The sequence below is a fragment of the Hyperoodon ampullatus genome (genome assembly GCF_949752795.1).
Source record: "Hyperoodon ampullatus genome assembly, chromosome: 13".
Taxonomy (NCBI): domain Eukaryota; kingdom Metazoa; phylum Chordata; class Mammalia; order Artiodactyla; family Ziphiidae; genus Hyperoodon; species Hyperoodon ampullatus.
The window spans coordinates 76,959,821-76,976,334 of NC_136926.1; the positions used below are offsets into that span (position 1 = coordinate 76,959,821).

General features: G+C 44.4%; 2 protein-coding genes across 2 annotated transcripts in view; one reads left to right on the forward strand and one right to left on the reverse strand.

Annotated features, from left to right (window-relative positions):
• Nucleotides 1–11,033: 11,033 nt before the first annotated feature.
• Nucleotides 11,034–12,015, reverse strand: LOC307062032 (zinc finger matrin-type protein 2-like; the record flags this gene model as incomplete). The annotated part of the gene is given in 2 exon segments (XM_079717493.1): nucleotides 11,034–11,970; nucleotides 11,974–12,015. Coding segments are annotated over 2 exon segments (597 nt in total). The 3' UTR covers nucleotides 11,034–11,415.
• A 2,303-nt stretch (nucleotides 12,016–14,318) lies between these two features.
• Nucleotides 14,319–16,514, forward strand: part of PHLPP1 (PH domain and leucine rich repeat protein phosphatase 1) — a 209,958-nt gene continuing 207,762 nt past the window's right edge. Inside the window, exon 1 of the mRNA XM_079717492.1 lies at nucleotides 14,319–15,849. Within this exon, the coding sequence (XP_079573618.1) occupies nucleotides 14,334–15,849 (1,516 nt within the window). The 5' untranslated portion in view covers nucleotides 14,319–14,333. The remainder of the gene's footprint in view (nucleotides 15,850–16,514) is intronic.

Here is a 16,514-nt window from a genome sequence, read left to right on the forward strand (position 1 = left end):
CCGCAGAGCGGCTGGGCCCGTGAGCCATGGCCGCTGGGCCTGCGCGTCCGGAGCCTGTGCTCCGCAACGGGAGAGGCCACAACAGTGAGAGGCCCACGTACTGAAAAAAAAAAAAAAAAAAAAAAAAAGCATAAAATACTGAGGGCCAGCATGACGTCCTACCTGATCATTAATTCACTCTTTATAGAGGGCTTAAATAATGGTTCTCCAAAACGATGCATTTCTATCTAGATATTTAAATTATGTTTATGGCGAATTTTTTCATGTTTATAGCGTAGTTTTGAGTGAGAAAAGCAGGATAGAAAATTGTAATGACATTATGATCTCTACTCCATTAAAATACAGAGAAAAAAGCTACGAGGAAATATGTGAAAATAACTTTGGGTCATTGGAGTTTTTTGCTCATCCTTGCATCTTTATGGTTTTCAATATTGACCAAACTTTCTCTAATGAACTCATTACTCTTAGAATAAATAAAATTTAAAGTTCTCTCTTAAATTACATTAGAGTTTTAATTTATCAGTTGTTTAAAATTATAAATAAAATTTTAATGAATTAAGTGGTGGGAAACTTAACATAACTTTAAACTTTTAATTATCAACAAAACGTAGAAATTCAGATTGTAACAAAACCATACAGTTGATCTTAAAAAAACAAAAACGAAACTTTGTTCTGAAGTATAACACAAACAGGAAAGTATATAAAACACAAATATACGACTGAACCCATTTTTAAAAAACAGAGACTCAGGTACCCACCTAGGTCAATACACAGGACACTGTCAGCATCCCAGACGCCCCCTACCCCTGCCATGTGTCCTATTCCCAGTCACAACCCACTCGCTTCCACCTAGTTGGTTTGTGTTAGTTATTTACTTCCTTTTCCTTTCATTTCAATTTTACCACCTAAATTGTATCCCTAAAACGTGTAGATTAGTTTGGCTCGTTTTTGAACTTGATATAAGTGGGATCATATGTTTAGTATCTTGCTTGTCTGGCTTCTTTCACTCAACATGCTTTTAAGATTCATTCAGATCAGGAAACTTGCACAAGCCTCTTAGATAACCTCATCCACCAAAGGGCAGACAGCAGAAGCAAGAAGAACTACAATCCTGCAGCCTGTGGAACAAAAACCATATTCACAGAAAGATTGACAAGATAAAAAGGCAGAGGGCTATGTACCAGATGAAGGAACAAGTTAAAACCTCAGAAAAACAACTAAAAGAAGTGGAGATAGGCAACCTTGCAGAAAAAGAATTCAGAATAATGATAATGAAGATGATCCAGGACCTCAGAAAAAGAATTGAGGCAAAGATCGAGAAGATGCAAGAAATGTTTAACAAAGACCTAGAAGAATTAAAGAACAAACAAACAGAGATGAGCAATGCAATAACTGAAATGAAAAATACACTAGAAGGAATCAATAGCAGAATAACTGAGGCAGAAAAATGGATAAGTGACCTGGAAGACAGAATGGTGGAATTCACTGCTGCGGAACAGAATAAAGAAAAAAGAATGAAAAGAAATGAAGACAGCTTAAGAGACCTCTGGGACAACATTAAACGCAACAACATTCTCATTATAGGGGTCCCAGAAGGAGAAGAGAGAGAGAAAGGACCCGAGAAAATATTTGAAGATATTAGAGTGGAAAACTTCCCTAATATGGGAAAGGAAATAGCCACCCAAGTCCAGGAAGCACAGCGAGTCCCATACAGGATAAACCCAAGGAGAAACACGCCAAGACACATAATAATCAAACTGGCAAAAATTAAAGACAAAGAAAAATTGTTGAAAGCAGCAAGGGAAAAAACGACAAATAACATACAAGGGAACTCCCATAAGGTTAACAGCTGATTTCTCAGCAGAAACTCTACAAGCCAGAAGGGAGTGGCATGATATACTTAAAGTGATGAAAGGGAAGAACCTGCAACCAAGATTACTCTATCCGGCAAGGATCTCATTCAGATTCAATGGAGAAATCAAAAGCTTTACAGACAAGCAAAAGCTAAGACAATTCAGTACCACCAAACCAGCTCTACAGCAAATGCTAAAGGAACTTCTCCAAGTAGGAAACACAAGAGAAGAAAAGGACCTACAAAAAGAAACCCAAAACAATTAAGAAAATGGTAATAGGAACATACATATCAATAATTACCTTAAACGTGAATGGATTAAATGCCCCAACCAAAAGACACAGGCTTGATGAATGGATACAAAAACAAGACCCATCTATATGCTGTCTACAAGAGACCCACTTCAGACCTAGGGACACATACAGACTGAAAGTGAGGGGATGGAAAAAGACACTCCATGCAAATGGAAATCAAAAGAAAGCTGGAGTAGCAATACTCATATCAGATAAAATAGACTTTAAAATAAAGAATGTGGGCTTCCCTGGTGGCGCAGTGGTTGAGAGTCTGCCCACCGATGCAGGGGACGTGGGTTTGTGCCCTGGTCTGGGAAGATCCCATATGCCATGGAGCGGCTGGGCCCACGAGCCATGGCCGCTGAGCCTGCATGTCTGAAGCCTGTGCTCTGCAACGGGAGAGACCACAGCAGTGAGAGGCCTGTGTACTGCAAGAAAAAAAAAAAAAAAAAAGAATGTTACAAGAGACAAGGAAGGACACTACATAATGATCAAGGGATCAATCCAAGAAGAAGATATAACAATTATAAATATATATGCCCCCAACATAGGAGCACCTCAATACATAAGGCAAATGCTAGCAGCTATAAAAGAGGAAATCGACAGTAACACAGTAATAGTGGGGGACCTTAACACCTCACTTACACCAATGGACAGATCATCCAAAATGAAAATAAATAAGGAAACAGAAGCTTTAAATGACACAATAGACCAGATAGATTTAATTGATATTTATAGGACATTACATCCCAAAACAGCAGATTACACTTTCTTCTCAAGTATGCACGGAACATTCTCCAGGACAGATCACATCTTGGGTCACAAATCAAGCCTCAGTAAATTTAAGAAAATCAAAATCATATCAAGCATCTTTTCTGACCACAACGCTATGAGATTAGAAATGAATTACAGGGAAAAAAACGTAAAAAACACAAACACATGGAGGCTAAACAATACATTACTAAATAACCAAGAAATCACTGAAGAAATCAAAGAGGAAATCAAAAAATACCAAGAGACAAATGACAATGAAAACATGACGATTCAAAACCTATGGGATGCAGCAAAAGCACTTCTAAGAGAGAAGTTTATAGCTATACACGCCTACCTCAAGAAACAAGAAAAATCTCAAATAAACAATCTAACCTTACACCTAAAGGAACTAGAGAAAGAAGAACAACCAAAACCCAAAGTTAGCAGAAGGAAAGAAGTCATAAAGATCAGAGCAGAAATAAATGAAATAGAAACAAAACAGTAGCAAAGATCAATAAAACTAAAAGTTGGTTCTTTGGCAAAATTCAACACCCATTTATGATAAAAACTCTCCAGAAAGTGGTCATAGAGGGAACCTACCTCAACATAATAAAGGCCATATACGACAAACCCACAACAAACATCATTCTCAATGGTGAAAAACTGAAAGCATTTCCTCTAAGATGAGGAACAAGACAAGGATGTCCACTTTCACCACTATTATTCAACATAGTTTTGGAAGTCCTAGCCGCGGCAATCAGAGAAGAAAAATAAATAAAAGGAATACAAATTGGAAAAGAAGAAGTAAAACTGTCACTGTTTGCAGATGACATGATACTATACATAGAGAATCCTAAAGATGCCACCAGAAAACTACTAGAGCTAATCAATGAATTTGGTAAAGTTTCAGGATACAAAATTAATGCACAGAAATCTCTTGCATTCCTATATACTAATGATGAAAAATCTGAAAGAGAAATTAAGGAAACACTCCCATTTACCACTGCAACAAAAAGAATAAAATACCTAGGAATAAACCTACCAAGGGAGACAAAAGACCTGTATGCAGAAAACTATAAGACACTGATGAAAGAAATTAAAGATGATACCAACAGAGGGTTTCCCTGGTGGCACAGTGGTTGAGAATCTGCCTGCTAATGCAGGGGACACGGGTTCGAGCCCTGGTCTGGGAGGATCCCACATGCTGCAGAGCAACTAGGCCCGTGAGCCACAACTACTGAGCCTCGCTTCTGGAGCCTGTGCTCTGCAACAAGAGAGGCCACGATAGTGAGAGGCCCGTGCACTGCGATGAAGAGTGGCCCCTGCTTGCCACAACTAGAGAAAGCCCTCGCACAGAAATGAAGACCCAACACAGCAAAAATAAATAAACTCCTACCCCCAACATCTTAAAAAAAAAATGATACCAACAGATGGAGAGATATACCACGTTCTTGGATTGGAAGAATCAATATTGTGAAAATGACTCTACTGCCCAAAGCAATGTACAGATTCAATTCAATCCCTATCAAATTACCAATGGCATTTTTTACAGAACTAGAACAAAAAATCTTAAAATTTGTATGGAGACACAAAAGACCCCGAATAGCCAAAGCAATCTTGATGGAAAAGAGCAGAGTTGGAGGAATCAGACTCCCTGACTTCAGACTACACTACAAAGCTACAGTAATCAAGACAATATGGTACTGGCACAAAAACAGAAATATAGATCAATGGAACAAGATAGTAAGCCCAGAGATAAACCCACGCACCTATGGTCAGCTAATCTATGACAAAGGAGGCAAGGATATACAATGGAGAAAAGAGAGTCTCTTCAATAAGTGGTGCTGGGAAAACTGGACAGCTACATGTAAAAGAATGAAATTAGAACACTTCCTAACACCATACACAAAAATAAACTCAAAATGGATTAGAGACCTAATTGTAAGACTGGACACTAAAACTCTTAGAGGAAAACATAGGAAGAACACTCTGACATAAATCACAGCAAGATATTTTTTGATCCACCTCCTAGAGTAACGGAAATAAAACCAAAAATAAACAAATGGGACCTAATGAAACTTAAAAGCTTTTGCACAGCAAATGGAACCATAAGGAAGACGAAAAGACAACCCTCAGAATGGGAGAAAATATTTGCAAACGAATCAACAAAGGATTAATCTCCAAAATATATAAACAGCTCATGCAGCTCAATATTAAAAAAACAAACAACCCAATCCAAAAATGGGCAGAAGTCCTAAATAGACATTTCTCCAAAGAAGGCATACAGATAGCCAAGAAGCACATGAAAAGCTGCTCAACATCACTAATTATTAGAGAAATGCAAATCAAAACTACAATGAGGTATCACCTCACACCAGTTAGGATGGGCATCATCAGAAAATCTACAAACAACAAACGCTGGAGAGGGTGTGGAGAAAGGAGAACCCTCTTTCACTTTACTGGGAATGTAAATTGATACAGCCACTATGGAGAACAGTATGGAGGTTCCTTAAAAAACTAAAAATAGAATTACCATATGATCCAGCAATCCCACTACTGGGCATATACCCAGAGAAAAGCATAATTCGAAAAGACACATGCGTCCCAATGTTCATTGCAGCACTATTTATGATAGCCAGGTCATGGAAGCAACCTAAATGCCCATCGACAGATGAATGGATAAAGAAGGTGTGGTACATATATACAATGGAATATTACTCAGCCATAAAAAGGAACGAAATTGGGTCATTTGTTGAGACATGGATAGATCTAGAGACTGTCATACAGAGTGAAGTAAGTCAGAAAGAGAAAAACAAATATCGTATATTAACACATATATGTGGAACCTAGAAAAATGGTACAAATGAACTGGTTTGCAGGGAAGAAATAGAGACACAGATGTAGAGAACAAACATATGGACACCAAGGGGGGAAAGCGGCGGGGGTGGTGGTGGTGGGGGTGTGATGAATTGGGAGATTAGGATTGACATGTATACAGTGATGTGTATAAAATTGATGACTAATAAGAACCTGCTGTATAAAAAAATAAAATTCAAAAATAAAAAAAAGATTCATTCATATCACCTAGCATTGTAATAATTTTATTCATTGCTGTTGTAGTGTTGGTATTTCAATGTAAGACTGTGCTACCACTTACTTACCTGTTTTGCAGTTGATGGACATTAGGGCTGATCCCAGGCTTTGGCTTTGTGAACTGCGGCTGCTGTCAGCATCCTGTCTGTGTCTCCTGGTGCACTGGGCGGATGTTCTAGCTTCTGTGAGCTGAACTTACTTTGTGCTAATGAGATTTCTACCTGAAATCTGAAGCTGTGGATCTCGTTGTCGTGGATTGACTCCTATTCATGAGAAATTTATATTTCAAAGGACTGAAAACCCAGCAGTTTTCTTAAATGTCAGAATAATCCTGCTGTTATTTAAATGCATTAAAAATTCTTTTAAATGGCAAGAAGCAGCCTTGAGAGCCTTCTTATTTCAAATTAATATCATCTAAATATGAAGACCTCTGCTTTGTGACTAACAAAAACATTTGCCAGTATTCCAATTTAGACAACTTTGCTTTCAGCCAAAAATCAGAAGTTTTTTGAGCTGGGAAAGATTTTTTAGAGACACTAGTTCAACTCCTTCATTTCATAAATCAGTAACTGAAGCCTTCTTGAAGGTCAAATACCTTCCCAAGGTCATAGTTAACTAGTTAGTATAGCACCAGGACCATATGAGGACTTTCTGACTTCCAACCTTATATATTATTAAATTCCCGCAAATATTACATGAAGCCACCTTTCAAACTATGGAATGTGTGGAGGACTGAGAATGTTATTCTGCCATTGTCACCATCATTATATTTGACTCTTCATATACCTACCTAAGCATGATCCCCTCTGCCTGATTTTCCTGGCATCCCATTTTTACTAGAGGTATGGTAAGATTATACATATGCTATAGCACTGGTGCAGTGATCATCTTTTTGGTAATATTTTGATCCATCTGGCAGCAGATGGTTGTACCTTATAAAATTCCTGCAAGTCACAGCTCTGTGTTTACCATAACCATCCATTACTGGCTACAGCACAGAGGAGCACTAGAGATAGTACCTCTTTGCAAACTCTACCACTGTGATTCCCAAATGCCAAGTCTGAGATGTGGTACTGGCTTGAGATGGCATTTTTCTTGATCTGTGGTAAGGCGAGAAAAACAAAACAGTGAAAGGTTTTTCATAAAATTAATTTTGTTCAATTTAAAGGGAACCTTTTATACTGAGATTTGTCTTTCCTACTTTTTCTGCGTTAAATGTATTTTTATGGTATTTATAGTTTAAAATTTTTTTTTTTTTTTTTTTGCGGTACGCGGGCCTCTCACTGTTGTGGCCTCTCCCGTTGCGGAGCACAGGCTCCGGACGCGCAGGCTCAGCGGCCATGGCTCACGGGCCCAGCTGCTCCGCGGCGTGTGGGATCTTCCCGGACCGGGGCACGAACCCATGTCCTCTGCATCGGCAGGCGGACTCTCAACCACTGCGCCACCAGGGAAGCCCTAAAATGTTTTTGAGGGCAGTGCTTACAACTGTCTTATTCACTATCATACACTCAATTCCTAGCATAGTGCTTGACATAAAACAGAGACTCAAAAAATATTTAAATGGGTGAGTAAAAAGTAAATAACCTTAGTTTGGACATCAGTTTTTTCGGGGAGGCAGGACGGGGGGAAAGATTTTACTAATCCCTGAAATCTAGAAGTCTGATAAATTTCAGATTGTCACTCTTGCGTAGCGATACAAGACATCTAGTGTACTGGATGGAGTGTCCCCCCAAAATTGGCATCTACCTGGAACATCAGAATATGACCTTATTTGGAAATAGGGTCTTTGCAGATTCAATCAAGTTACGGTGAGATCATAATGGATTAGAGTGGGCCCTGATCCAAAGACTGGTATCCTTATAAGAAGAGGGATATTTGGACACAGAGACACAGGGAGAAGGCCTTGTGATCTCAGACACCAGAGGGAAGAGCTTGCAGTAATGCAGCTCCAAGTTAAGGAATGCTGGCAACTACCAGAAACTGGACCAGGCAAGAAAGGGTCCCTCCACCCAGCCCTCAGCCTTCAGAGGGAGCATGGTCCTGCCAACACCTTGATTTTGGACTTCAGCCTCCAGACGTTGAGAAAATAAGTTTCTGTTGTTTGAGCCATCCAGTTCATGGTACTTTGTTATGGAAGCCCTAAGAAACAAATATATCTAGGAGTCCAGCCAGTGGATTTGGTGGGAAATAGAGGGGAAAAGAGCAGGATTTCTAGGGGTTAAGTGTGTCTCGTACAATCTATTTTGGGGCAAAAAAGAGAATTCCCACGCTGATTCTTCAGGGTATAATTAATGACTATAAGTATAGGGGAGTCATCTGGAGGATACTTTTCTATTTTTAGTCATGGAAGATTCAGGGGAAAATGCTTTGGGATGATGTAGGAAGGATATTTGTTAGACATGAATCTTGATGGAAAGAGGTATTAGGCACTTGTTAGAACCCAAAATGGATTTCTAAAAGCTGGGCATAAGTCAGTTTTTACAATTAATATATTTTAAATGTATTAATATTATAGGAGCCCAGTATTTAAAACAATTTTATGATGAATTCATATAAGAGAAAGAACAAAGAAATATTTATAGCCTAATATATAATTTATATACCTAGATTTTCTTTTGTTTTAAAATTAATTAATTTTTATTTTTGGCTGCGTTGGGTCTTCTTTGCTGAGTGCGGGCTTTCTCTAGTTGCGGAGAGCAGGGGCTACTGTTTGTTGAAGTGGCGGGCTTCTCGTTGCGGTGGCTTCTCTTGTTGCAGAGCACAGGCTCTAGGCGCGCGGGCTTCAGTAGTTGTGGCTCATGGGCTCAATAGCTGTGGCTCGCGGGTTCTAGAGCACAGGCTCAGTAGTTGTGGCACACGGGCTTAGTTGCTGCGCGGCATGTGGGATCTTCCTGGACCAGGGATCGAACCTGTGTTCCCTGCATTGGCAGGTGGATTCTTAACCACTGCACCACCAGGGAAATCCCTAGCTAGATTTTCATATATCCCATTTGCCTGAAACAAGAACCTTCTATACAAAAGAAGAAAGTAGGACAATTTTAACTAAAGCTTAAAAAAAAATGACAATGCCTATATGTAAGCTTTCTTAGGGCATGTATTTTTGTCTATACTATTTACTGAGTGTAAATGGTGCCTGCATATAAAAGCTTAATAAATACTTGTTGAATGAATGTCCCAGGTAATTTATATTGTTACTGGAAGTGGTGGGATTACATGGCCTCTATTTTGTGGTCTAATACTTCATTGTTGTGATGACAAACACATCTCGTTTACTTCTGTGAGGGAGGATGTGAGGAATGAGAAGGAGACAAAGAATTACAGGTTAAAAAAGTGTGCACTAAAATCTGAAAAGTTATCAAGCCATATCTATAAAATAGACTACCTAAAATGATAGTGGTAATCTAAGCTCTTGACAGAGTTCAGATGATAAGTTTGTGAGGGAGGGGTGAGGTCTTAGAGAGCTGAGAAGGTCTCATCCTGTCAGTGAGCAGGGAACATATGAATTCTGTTTGGCCACCTGGGGCCCATTTAGTGCACTAGAGTACTAATTTGCTAAATGGGTCCCTCATAGTAAAAATGAATGAGTAAATAGTGAGCAATTTAGGGATGGTAAACCGCTAGTAGCTCAAGGGATACAGAAATGTGAAACTATAATTATATTCCTTGCTCATAATGTACTAACTAAGTGTATTACATTGTATATTGCATCTTTCTGAGTTTATTTCTGGACACAGCTGAGCCCTTTACAATTCAGACTGAAACCAATCCTGCTATCAATTCATGCCTCCATTAAAATCCCAACTGCTTATATTAGAAAAAAAATTCCAAAGATGGTTTCTTTTATCTTGGATCTAAGGATGCAAACAGGATTAACCTAGATGCAAAACACAGCAAGTCAGTTATAAATCACACGGCATAAAATAAACTGTGGCAGTAAATTGAAAATTATGTTCTCTTTTTCTATACTTAGCTGTGAAAATATTTTAACAAGTTGGCTCAGGGTTTGCAACTTTTACATCTGTTGTTTCTTTTCAGGATTATCTTTTAGCATTTGAAGATGTGGTTCTTTTAAAAGTGTGGCTAGTCAGAAATGTGGTATCAGATTGTACATTTGGAACATTTTAAAGGATGGGGGGCATTTGTGAGTTATGTGGTTTCAAGATAGTGGCCTATTCCCCACTCTACTTTTAAGTAGGAGAAGCTGCGATTTCATGGGTGTCTAGAAAATATTTGTCCCTAACTGAAATCCTTTTCTTACTCAGAGAAATTGTACAGCGTGGGTTGGCTCGGACGGTCTGGATGATGTTCCATGATACCAGCAAACTCCAGGTACAAGTTTCATTGCCCTTATCATTGTCTGTTATTAAAACTCTGAGGTTCCAGTTGATCTGGTGTTCAGGGGACTGTCTATTTTTATGAACTCTCATTTCTTTCTCTCTCTCCTCTCACCCCCAAGTTTAGTAACTTTACTGAAGGTGTTTGGAGGTGGAACCAGGGATGGATCACACTGTGGATCCTTGGTCTTCTGCTCTCCCCTCAACTCTGATTTCTATTATTTTGGATACAATGGAATATGACATCTTTTAGATTATAGACACTATGCCCGAAATAGTTTCTCTGTGTAGAAATTATAATCTGCATTCTCCCCCCGCCCACAAAAAAAGGACCCACTGTTTTTTGAGGCTGGAGTGTACTTCCTTTTTCTTCATGTTGAGATACTTGAACATAATTTATTCCCTTTCTCCTCCTAATTTAGTAATCCCTCATACCAAGTCTGGCAGGTGTGTATGAAGACTCTTCAACCCCTCCCCACTCCAATACTTTGTACACTGAATTCTCTGACCAATGCTTTTTCTTTAAGTTTTCCCGCTTGGAGGAGGTTTTTTGGTTACAAATAACTTCAAGGGGTAAATACAGCTCCTAGAGGATGAAAAGGCAAGAGTCGTGGTGATTGTGTGAAACTAAACAAGACTCAGAGCTTATTGAGAACAGCGCTATGATTTCTTAGAGAGGATGCAAATGGACAGTGGGCCAATGGTGACAGAATTTCTGATTAGAACAAACTTCCCTTGAGTTTGTTACATTAGCTAAATAAAAATAACTCCAGAAAGCAGATATATGAGAATTAATAATTTCTTTTTTTTTTTTTTTTCGGGAAAGCAGCCTCAGAAGAGGTGGTTTTTCTTTATTGGGAACTCAGATGATCAGAGGTCCTCTGTCTCCAGTGAAATACTGAGGCTGAAGGAAGATGCCACAGCGCATTCCTTTGCATCCTGTGCTCTCTCCCAAGGTACAGGGAAACCACAAACACCTACCCTCTAGCCCTCCCCACTGCCACTCTTAAGGACTTTCCCCAGTACCTCCCAAAAGATGATGCCCCCACACACAAAGTTAGGCCTGGCAAAAAGCCAAGCGTAGAAAGCCTCAGTAACTCTTCTTGGTGGAACCAAAGCCAGAGAAGCCCATCAGAGCTGCCATCTCATCCTCCTCCTCAAATGTCAAGTCCTCCTCAGCCCTCCTTTTCTTCTCCTTCTGTTTCTCTTTCTTGTAGGCTTTGGCCTTTTCCTCCTCTTCTCTGAGTTCCTTCATCCTTTCCTCAAAATCATAATCCTTCTGCTTCTCTTCCATCTTCTTCTTGTTGACTTCAAAACGTTTCTTCACCTGATCCGAAGTGGAACGTTCCACACTCATGTCTATGCCCAGGTTTCGCTGATGTTTCTTTCCATTAATGTGATCCAGGAAGTTGATGGAGTCTTTCACCACACAGTCACAGACATTGCAATAGTATCCTCCCATCTCAGACTGTGGGGTGGTCTTCGTAATGACGACTGTCTTCCCAAGTTTGGATTCCAGGTCCACCTTGTAGTCCCTATGCCGGAGAAGCTCTCGCTTGACTGGCTGCACTGGTTTTCCATCCTTCTTTTCTCTCTCTTCCATGAGCCTCTTCTCGGCGAGCTTCTCATATTCATCTTTGTCCCACTATCGGCGGAAGTCCAAGTTTTTTGTCCCACTGCCCGACGCCATCTTCACTGCGAAGTGAATCTATATTTCTTAATATAGAAAAAACTTAAAAGGTTTATAGGAAATCAGCTAAGGAACTAAAAAATATAAAGAAATGTAAATAGTCCGTGTTTCAGTGCTGAAATTTAAGGTAGTCTTTGTTTTTTAACCTTATTAAAGTAGGGCTAAATTAAAATACTGTTCTTTTCATTTCTAGAATAGTTTGTGTTAGGTGCTACTCAAGGTACATATGGATTAGGCAGCTGAAATTCATCTTCAAGATCATTACCTCTTTCTCTGCCTCTTTACTTTCTCTCAGAGACTTATCCTTCAGCAAGTACTCAGCTTCATTTGTTCCAGAAAATTTCATCCAAAGTGAGGTCTCTATTGTTGGACTCCCTAGACTAGGTCAGTTCTCGTTTTATTTTTGCTTCCTCCATGGCACCCAGTATTTTCCCCTCGTCCACATCCCTCTCACTTGTTGAACCTCTTTCTTGCTAATCTATAAGCTCTGTGAAGGCAAGACAGTGTCTGATTTATTCAATTGCTGTAACAGAGTACCTGGCATATAATATGTTTATAATTATTTGTTAAATTAATTGACTTGACTATCTTATGTCTCTTGGGAGAACTTGCATTCTTCCTAATTTTAAAAATGTAACTCTGTGCTGTTGATTGAATTGAAATGGAATAAACATTTGTTTCATGAGACCAAGAGGTAATACTTCAAAAGAAAAATATAAAAAATCATTTTCAGGAATTTCAAGAATCAAGATAAATATATATTTTTTGGTCCTGTAACTTCCTCCATTCCTCTTCAATGAAACTGTGTAGATAACCCAAGTACAACTTTCCTTGCCCTTACTAGTTTCTGTTATTTCAGCTACAAGTTCCAGTTTCTCTGTTTCTCTCTCCTTCCTCTTTCCTCAAACCCCCCACTCCCAATTCACCCCCAAGTTTAGTAACTTTATTGAAGTTAAGGCAGTCCCTGGATAGTATGAAGTTGAAAAAGTCGCAAATGTGAAAATCCAGATTTATAAAACAATGTGGGGGAATAGTAATTCAATTAAAAATTTTACTAAATTCTTTTAAATAGTATGCTATTTTAATCTAGCCTACAATATTGTTTCAACTGACAAGAAAGTGCAACTTTTCAGACCACGAATAACAATGTAGCCGTAGAATATAACTTCTTCTGAATGTTGAAAGAAAAAACAAGGGAAGACGTTAAGAGAGAACATACAGGACCAGCCCATCTCATATCCCACCGTGTCTCCTCCATTCCAGCGTTTCCTCTACTTTCCATCGCTTTCTGTGTCATTAAGTTACTTCAAACCTTAAGATCAACAGGGAAAAATGAGATCTCAGCCCTTTGCCTTTTTCCTTCTTAGATGTAGGAACTGGAGGATCGGGTCGGGGTTGCACGATTTCCATTAAGCACGTTCAGTGGGTGGTGGAGATGAAGACCAAAGGCTGGGGACCTTTGTACCGTTTAGAGTCCCTAGAAGCCCTCTCTTTCAATTAACCGGGAAAACGAGTCTTCTGGGAAGCGGGAGTGGGCGGGCTAAGTACAAGTTAATGAACAAGAACATTCCCGGGCACGGAGTTCAACAGCAGAGGGCAGAATACCCACTGTCCAGGGCGCACGGCTGGCTGCAAGGAGGGGCATAGTTTAAGGATCTCTGGGGCTTGTAGTTCACCACGTTTCCTTCGGGCATGCCCGTCCGCGCACTGGAACTACAACTCCCAAGGTGCACCGCGCGCATCTATCCGTCTCTGCCTCCCCGTCTCTGAAGCTCGCGCCGGAACCTCCCGGGAAGCTGCTCCCCCCCAGCCCCGCCCTCGTACGCCATCCCGTTTGTTTACCCTGAAGCCCCGCCTCACCGCCGCCCTCCTGCTCTCCCCTCTTCTGCCTGGAATGCCGTCATGCAGGTGATGCATATTCATGAGGCCCGCCGAGGAGCTCCCGCCCTGCCCGCCTCCCGCCTTCCCGCTGCCGGCGCGTGATTAATATTCAATGAGCCCAGCTACGCGGCGGGTTCGCCAGGGTGAGGCGGTGGGGTGGGCGGGGCCTGCGCTCGGCGCCTGCGACCCGGGCGGGGAGGGGGTGTGTGTGTGTGAGGGGGGGGCGGTGGCGGCCAAGCGGGCGGGCGCGCGGGATGGAACACCGAGACACCGACGGAATGCTCCGAATTGCCACATAATCCCCTGAAACGGCCGTGCCTAACGCCATTGGCTTCTCCCTTTTCCCCGCGCCGCCGCCGTCTCCCACCTTCGCCTCCCCGCCTCTCTCTCTGCCCGCTGTCTCCGGAGCTGGGGGGGAAGCGCGAAGCCCCACTGCAATGGAGCCCGCCGCCGCGACTACGGCGCAGCGACTTCCAGAGACCAGCAGGGAGGACCGAGCTCCGGCTCCGGCGGCGGCTGCAGCGGCGGCCGCGGCCGCGGCGGCTCTGGCGGCGGCAGTCGGGGGCGGCCGGAGCCCGGAGCCCGCGCTGACCCCGGCAGCCCCGAGCGGCGGGGCGCGGGAAGAGGCCCCCGGCGAAGCGCAGCTGGGGCCGATGCCTGGCCGGCCGGGAGGCACGGGTCGCAGGAGGAGGCGCGGCGCCCCCCAGCCCACCGCTGGCGGAGCTGCCCCGGTGCCCGGGGCCGGCGGTGGCGCCAACTCCCTGCTGCTGAGGAGAGGGCGGCTGAAGAGGAATCTGTCCGCGGCCGCCGCCGCCGCCGCCTCGTCGTCCTCGTCCTCGTCGTCGTCCGCCGCTGCCGCCTCGCACTCCCCCGGCGCCACCGGCCTCTCCGCCTCCTGCTCGGCCTCGGCGTCGCTGTGCACCCGGAGCCTGGACAGGAAGACGCTGCTCCTGAAGCACCGGCAGATGCTGCAGCTGCAGCCGTCGGACCGGGACTGGGTGCGGCACCAGCTCGAGCGGGGCTGCGTGCACGTCTTCGACCGCCACATGGCCTCGACCTACCTGCGCCCGGTGCTGTGCACGCTGGACACCACAGCCGGCGAGGTGGCCGCCCGCCTGCTGCAGGTGGGCTACAAGGGCGGCGGCGTGGTAAAGGTGCTGGGCAAGGGGCACCCCGACGCCGGTCCCCGGCTCCCGCCCGGCGAGCCGCGGGACTCGGGGCCGCCATCCGGGAGGAGCGGACTGGCCGCCGTCGGGGGCCCGCAGCGGGCTCCTCCCGCCGACCTGCCGCTGCCCGGCGCCCCGGACGGGTGGGCGCTCCGCGCCTCCCGCGCCAGCCCCGCGCCCTCAGACTCCAGCCTGGGCGAGCCGGGCGCCCCGCGGTTCCTGGACGGCGCGGCCGCGGGCCCGGCCTCCGACACCGAGAGCTTCAGCCTGAGCCCCAGCGCCGAGAGCGTGTCGGACCGGCTGGACCCCTACAGCAGCGGCGGCGGCTGCTCGTCGTCGTCCGAGGAGCTGGAGGCTGACCCGGCCCCGGCCCGGACCCCGACGGGGGCTCGGGAACAGCCCCGCCTGCCCCGGCTTGGAGCGGGCTCCCGGCCGTCATCCCCGACGGCCTCACCGCCTCCGCCGCAGCCGAAAGCCCAGAGGGGCGTCGAGGGCCCAGGCGGCGCCGCCCGCGATCGGCCTCGGGAGGAGAAGGCGGCGGCAGCAGCGGCCCTCGGCCGCCCCCCGTCGACCCAGGATGGGAACAGGGCGACCGCGGAGCAGGCGCCTCCACCGCCCACCCTGTACGTGCAACTCCACGGAGAGACCACCCGGCGCCTGGAGGCGGACGAGAAGCCGTTGCAGATCCAAAATGACTACCTCTTCCACCTGGGGTTTGGGGAGTTGTGGAGGGTGCAGGAGGAAGGCATGGACTCGGAGATCGGCTGCCTCATCCGTTTCTATGCAGGTAAGATCACCTGCACTTTGACGCGTGGGGAATAAGCACTTCCAGGTCCCGAGAAATGTTTGGCCACCCCGAGAGTCAGCGCGGGTCCTCGGGAGTCTCTGTTACTTCTCTACAGCTTTCAAGTACGATCTGTGTGATACTAAATTGAGCAGTTTTAAAAGCCGCGAGCTTTTGTCATTCTTGGGGGCTCCGAGGTTGGGAAGCAAGCTGGGAGAGGTGGCAGGGCCACCAGGAAGCACAGGGAGCAGGCACTCCTGAAAGAAGCAGTGGTGTCTTTAACAGTGAAGTGCTGCCTTCGGACGTCTGTTCACCGGTTTGTTGGGTTTGAGGCAGTTTGGGATTTCAGGTAAACATCACGTGCACGTGATACCTACAGAGGAAAATGACCTTGAGAAATGCGCTGGAACACCCTCCCTCCGTCTGACTGTCCGCGGGTTGCCCTTCCAGCCCGGGAGCTCGCTCCGCATCAGCTGGTGCTGCTCGTTTGCCCACTTAGTCCTCGATGGAACCCAGCAGCTGCGGTCCTCTTTAGCGATAATTTTCCTCAGCGCTTTTTGGCTTTATTTCAGTTTCCTCTGTAAGTTTGATTCTTGCGTCAAAAGTGGTTTTGCCTATTTCTTTCTCTCAGTTTCTTACTTCTAGCCTTTATAGCCAGAACTGACCAT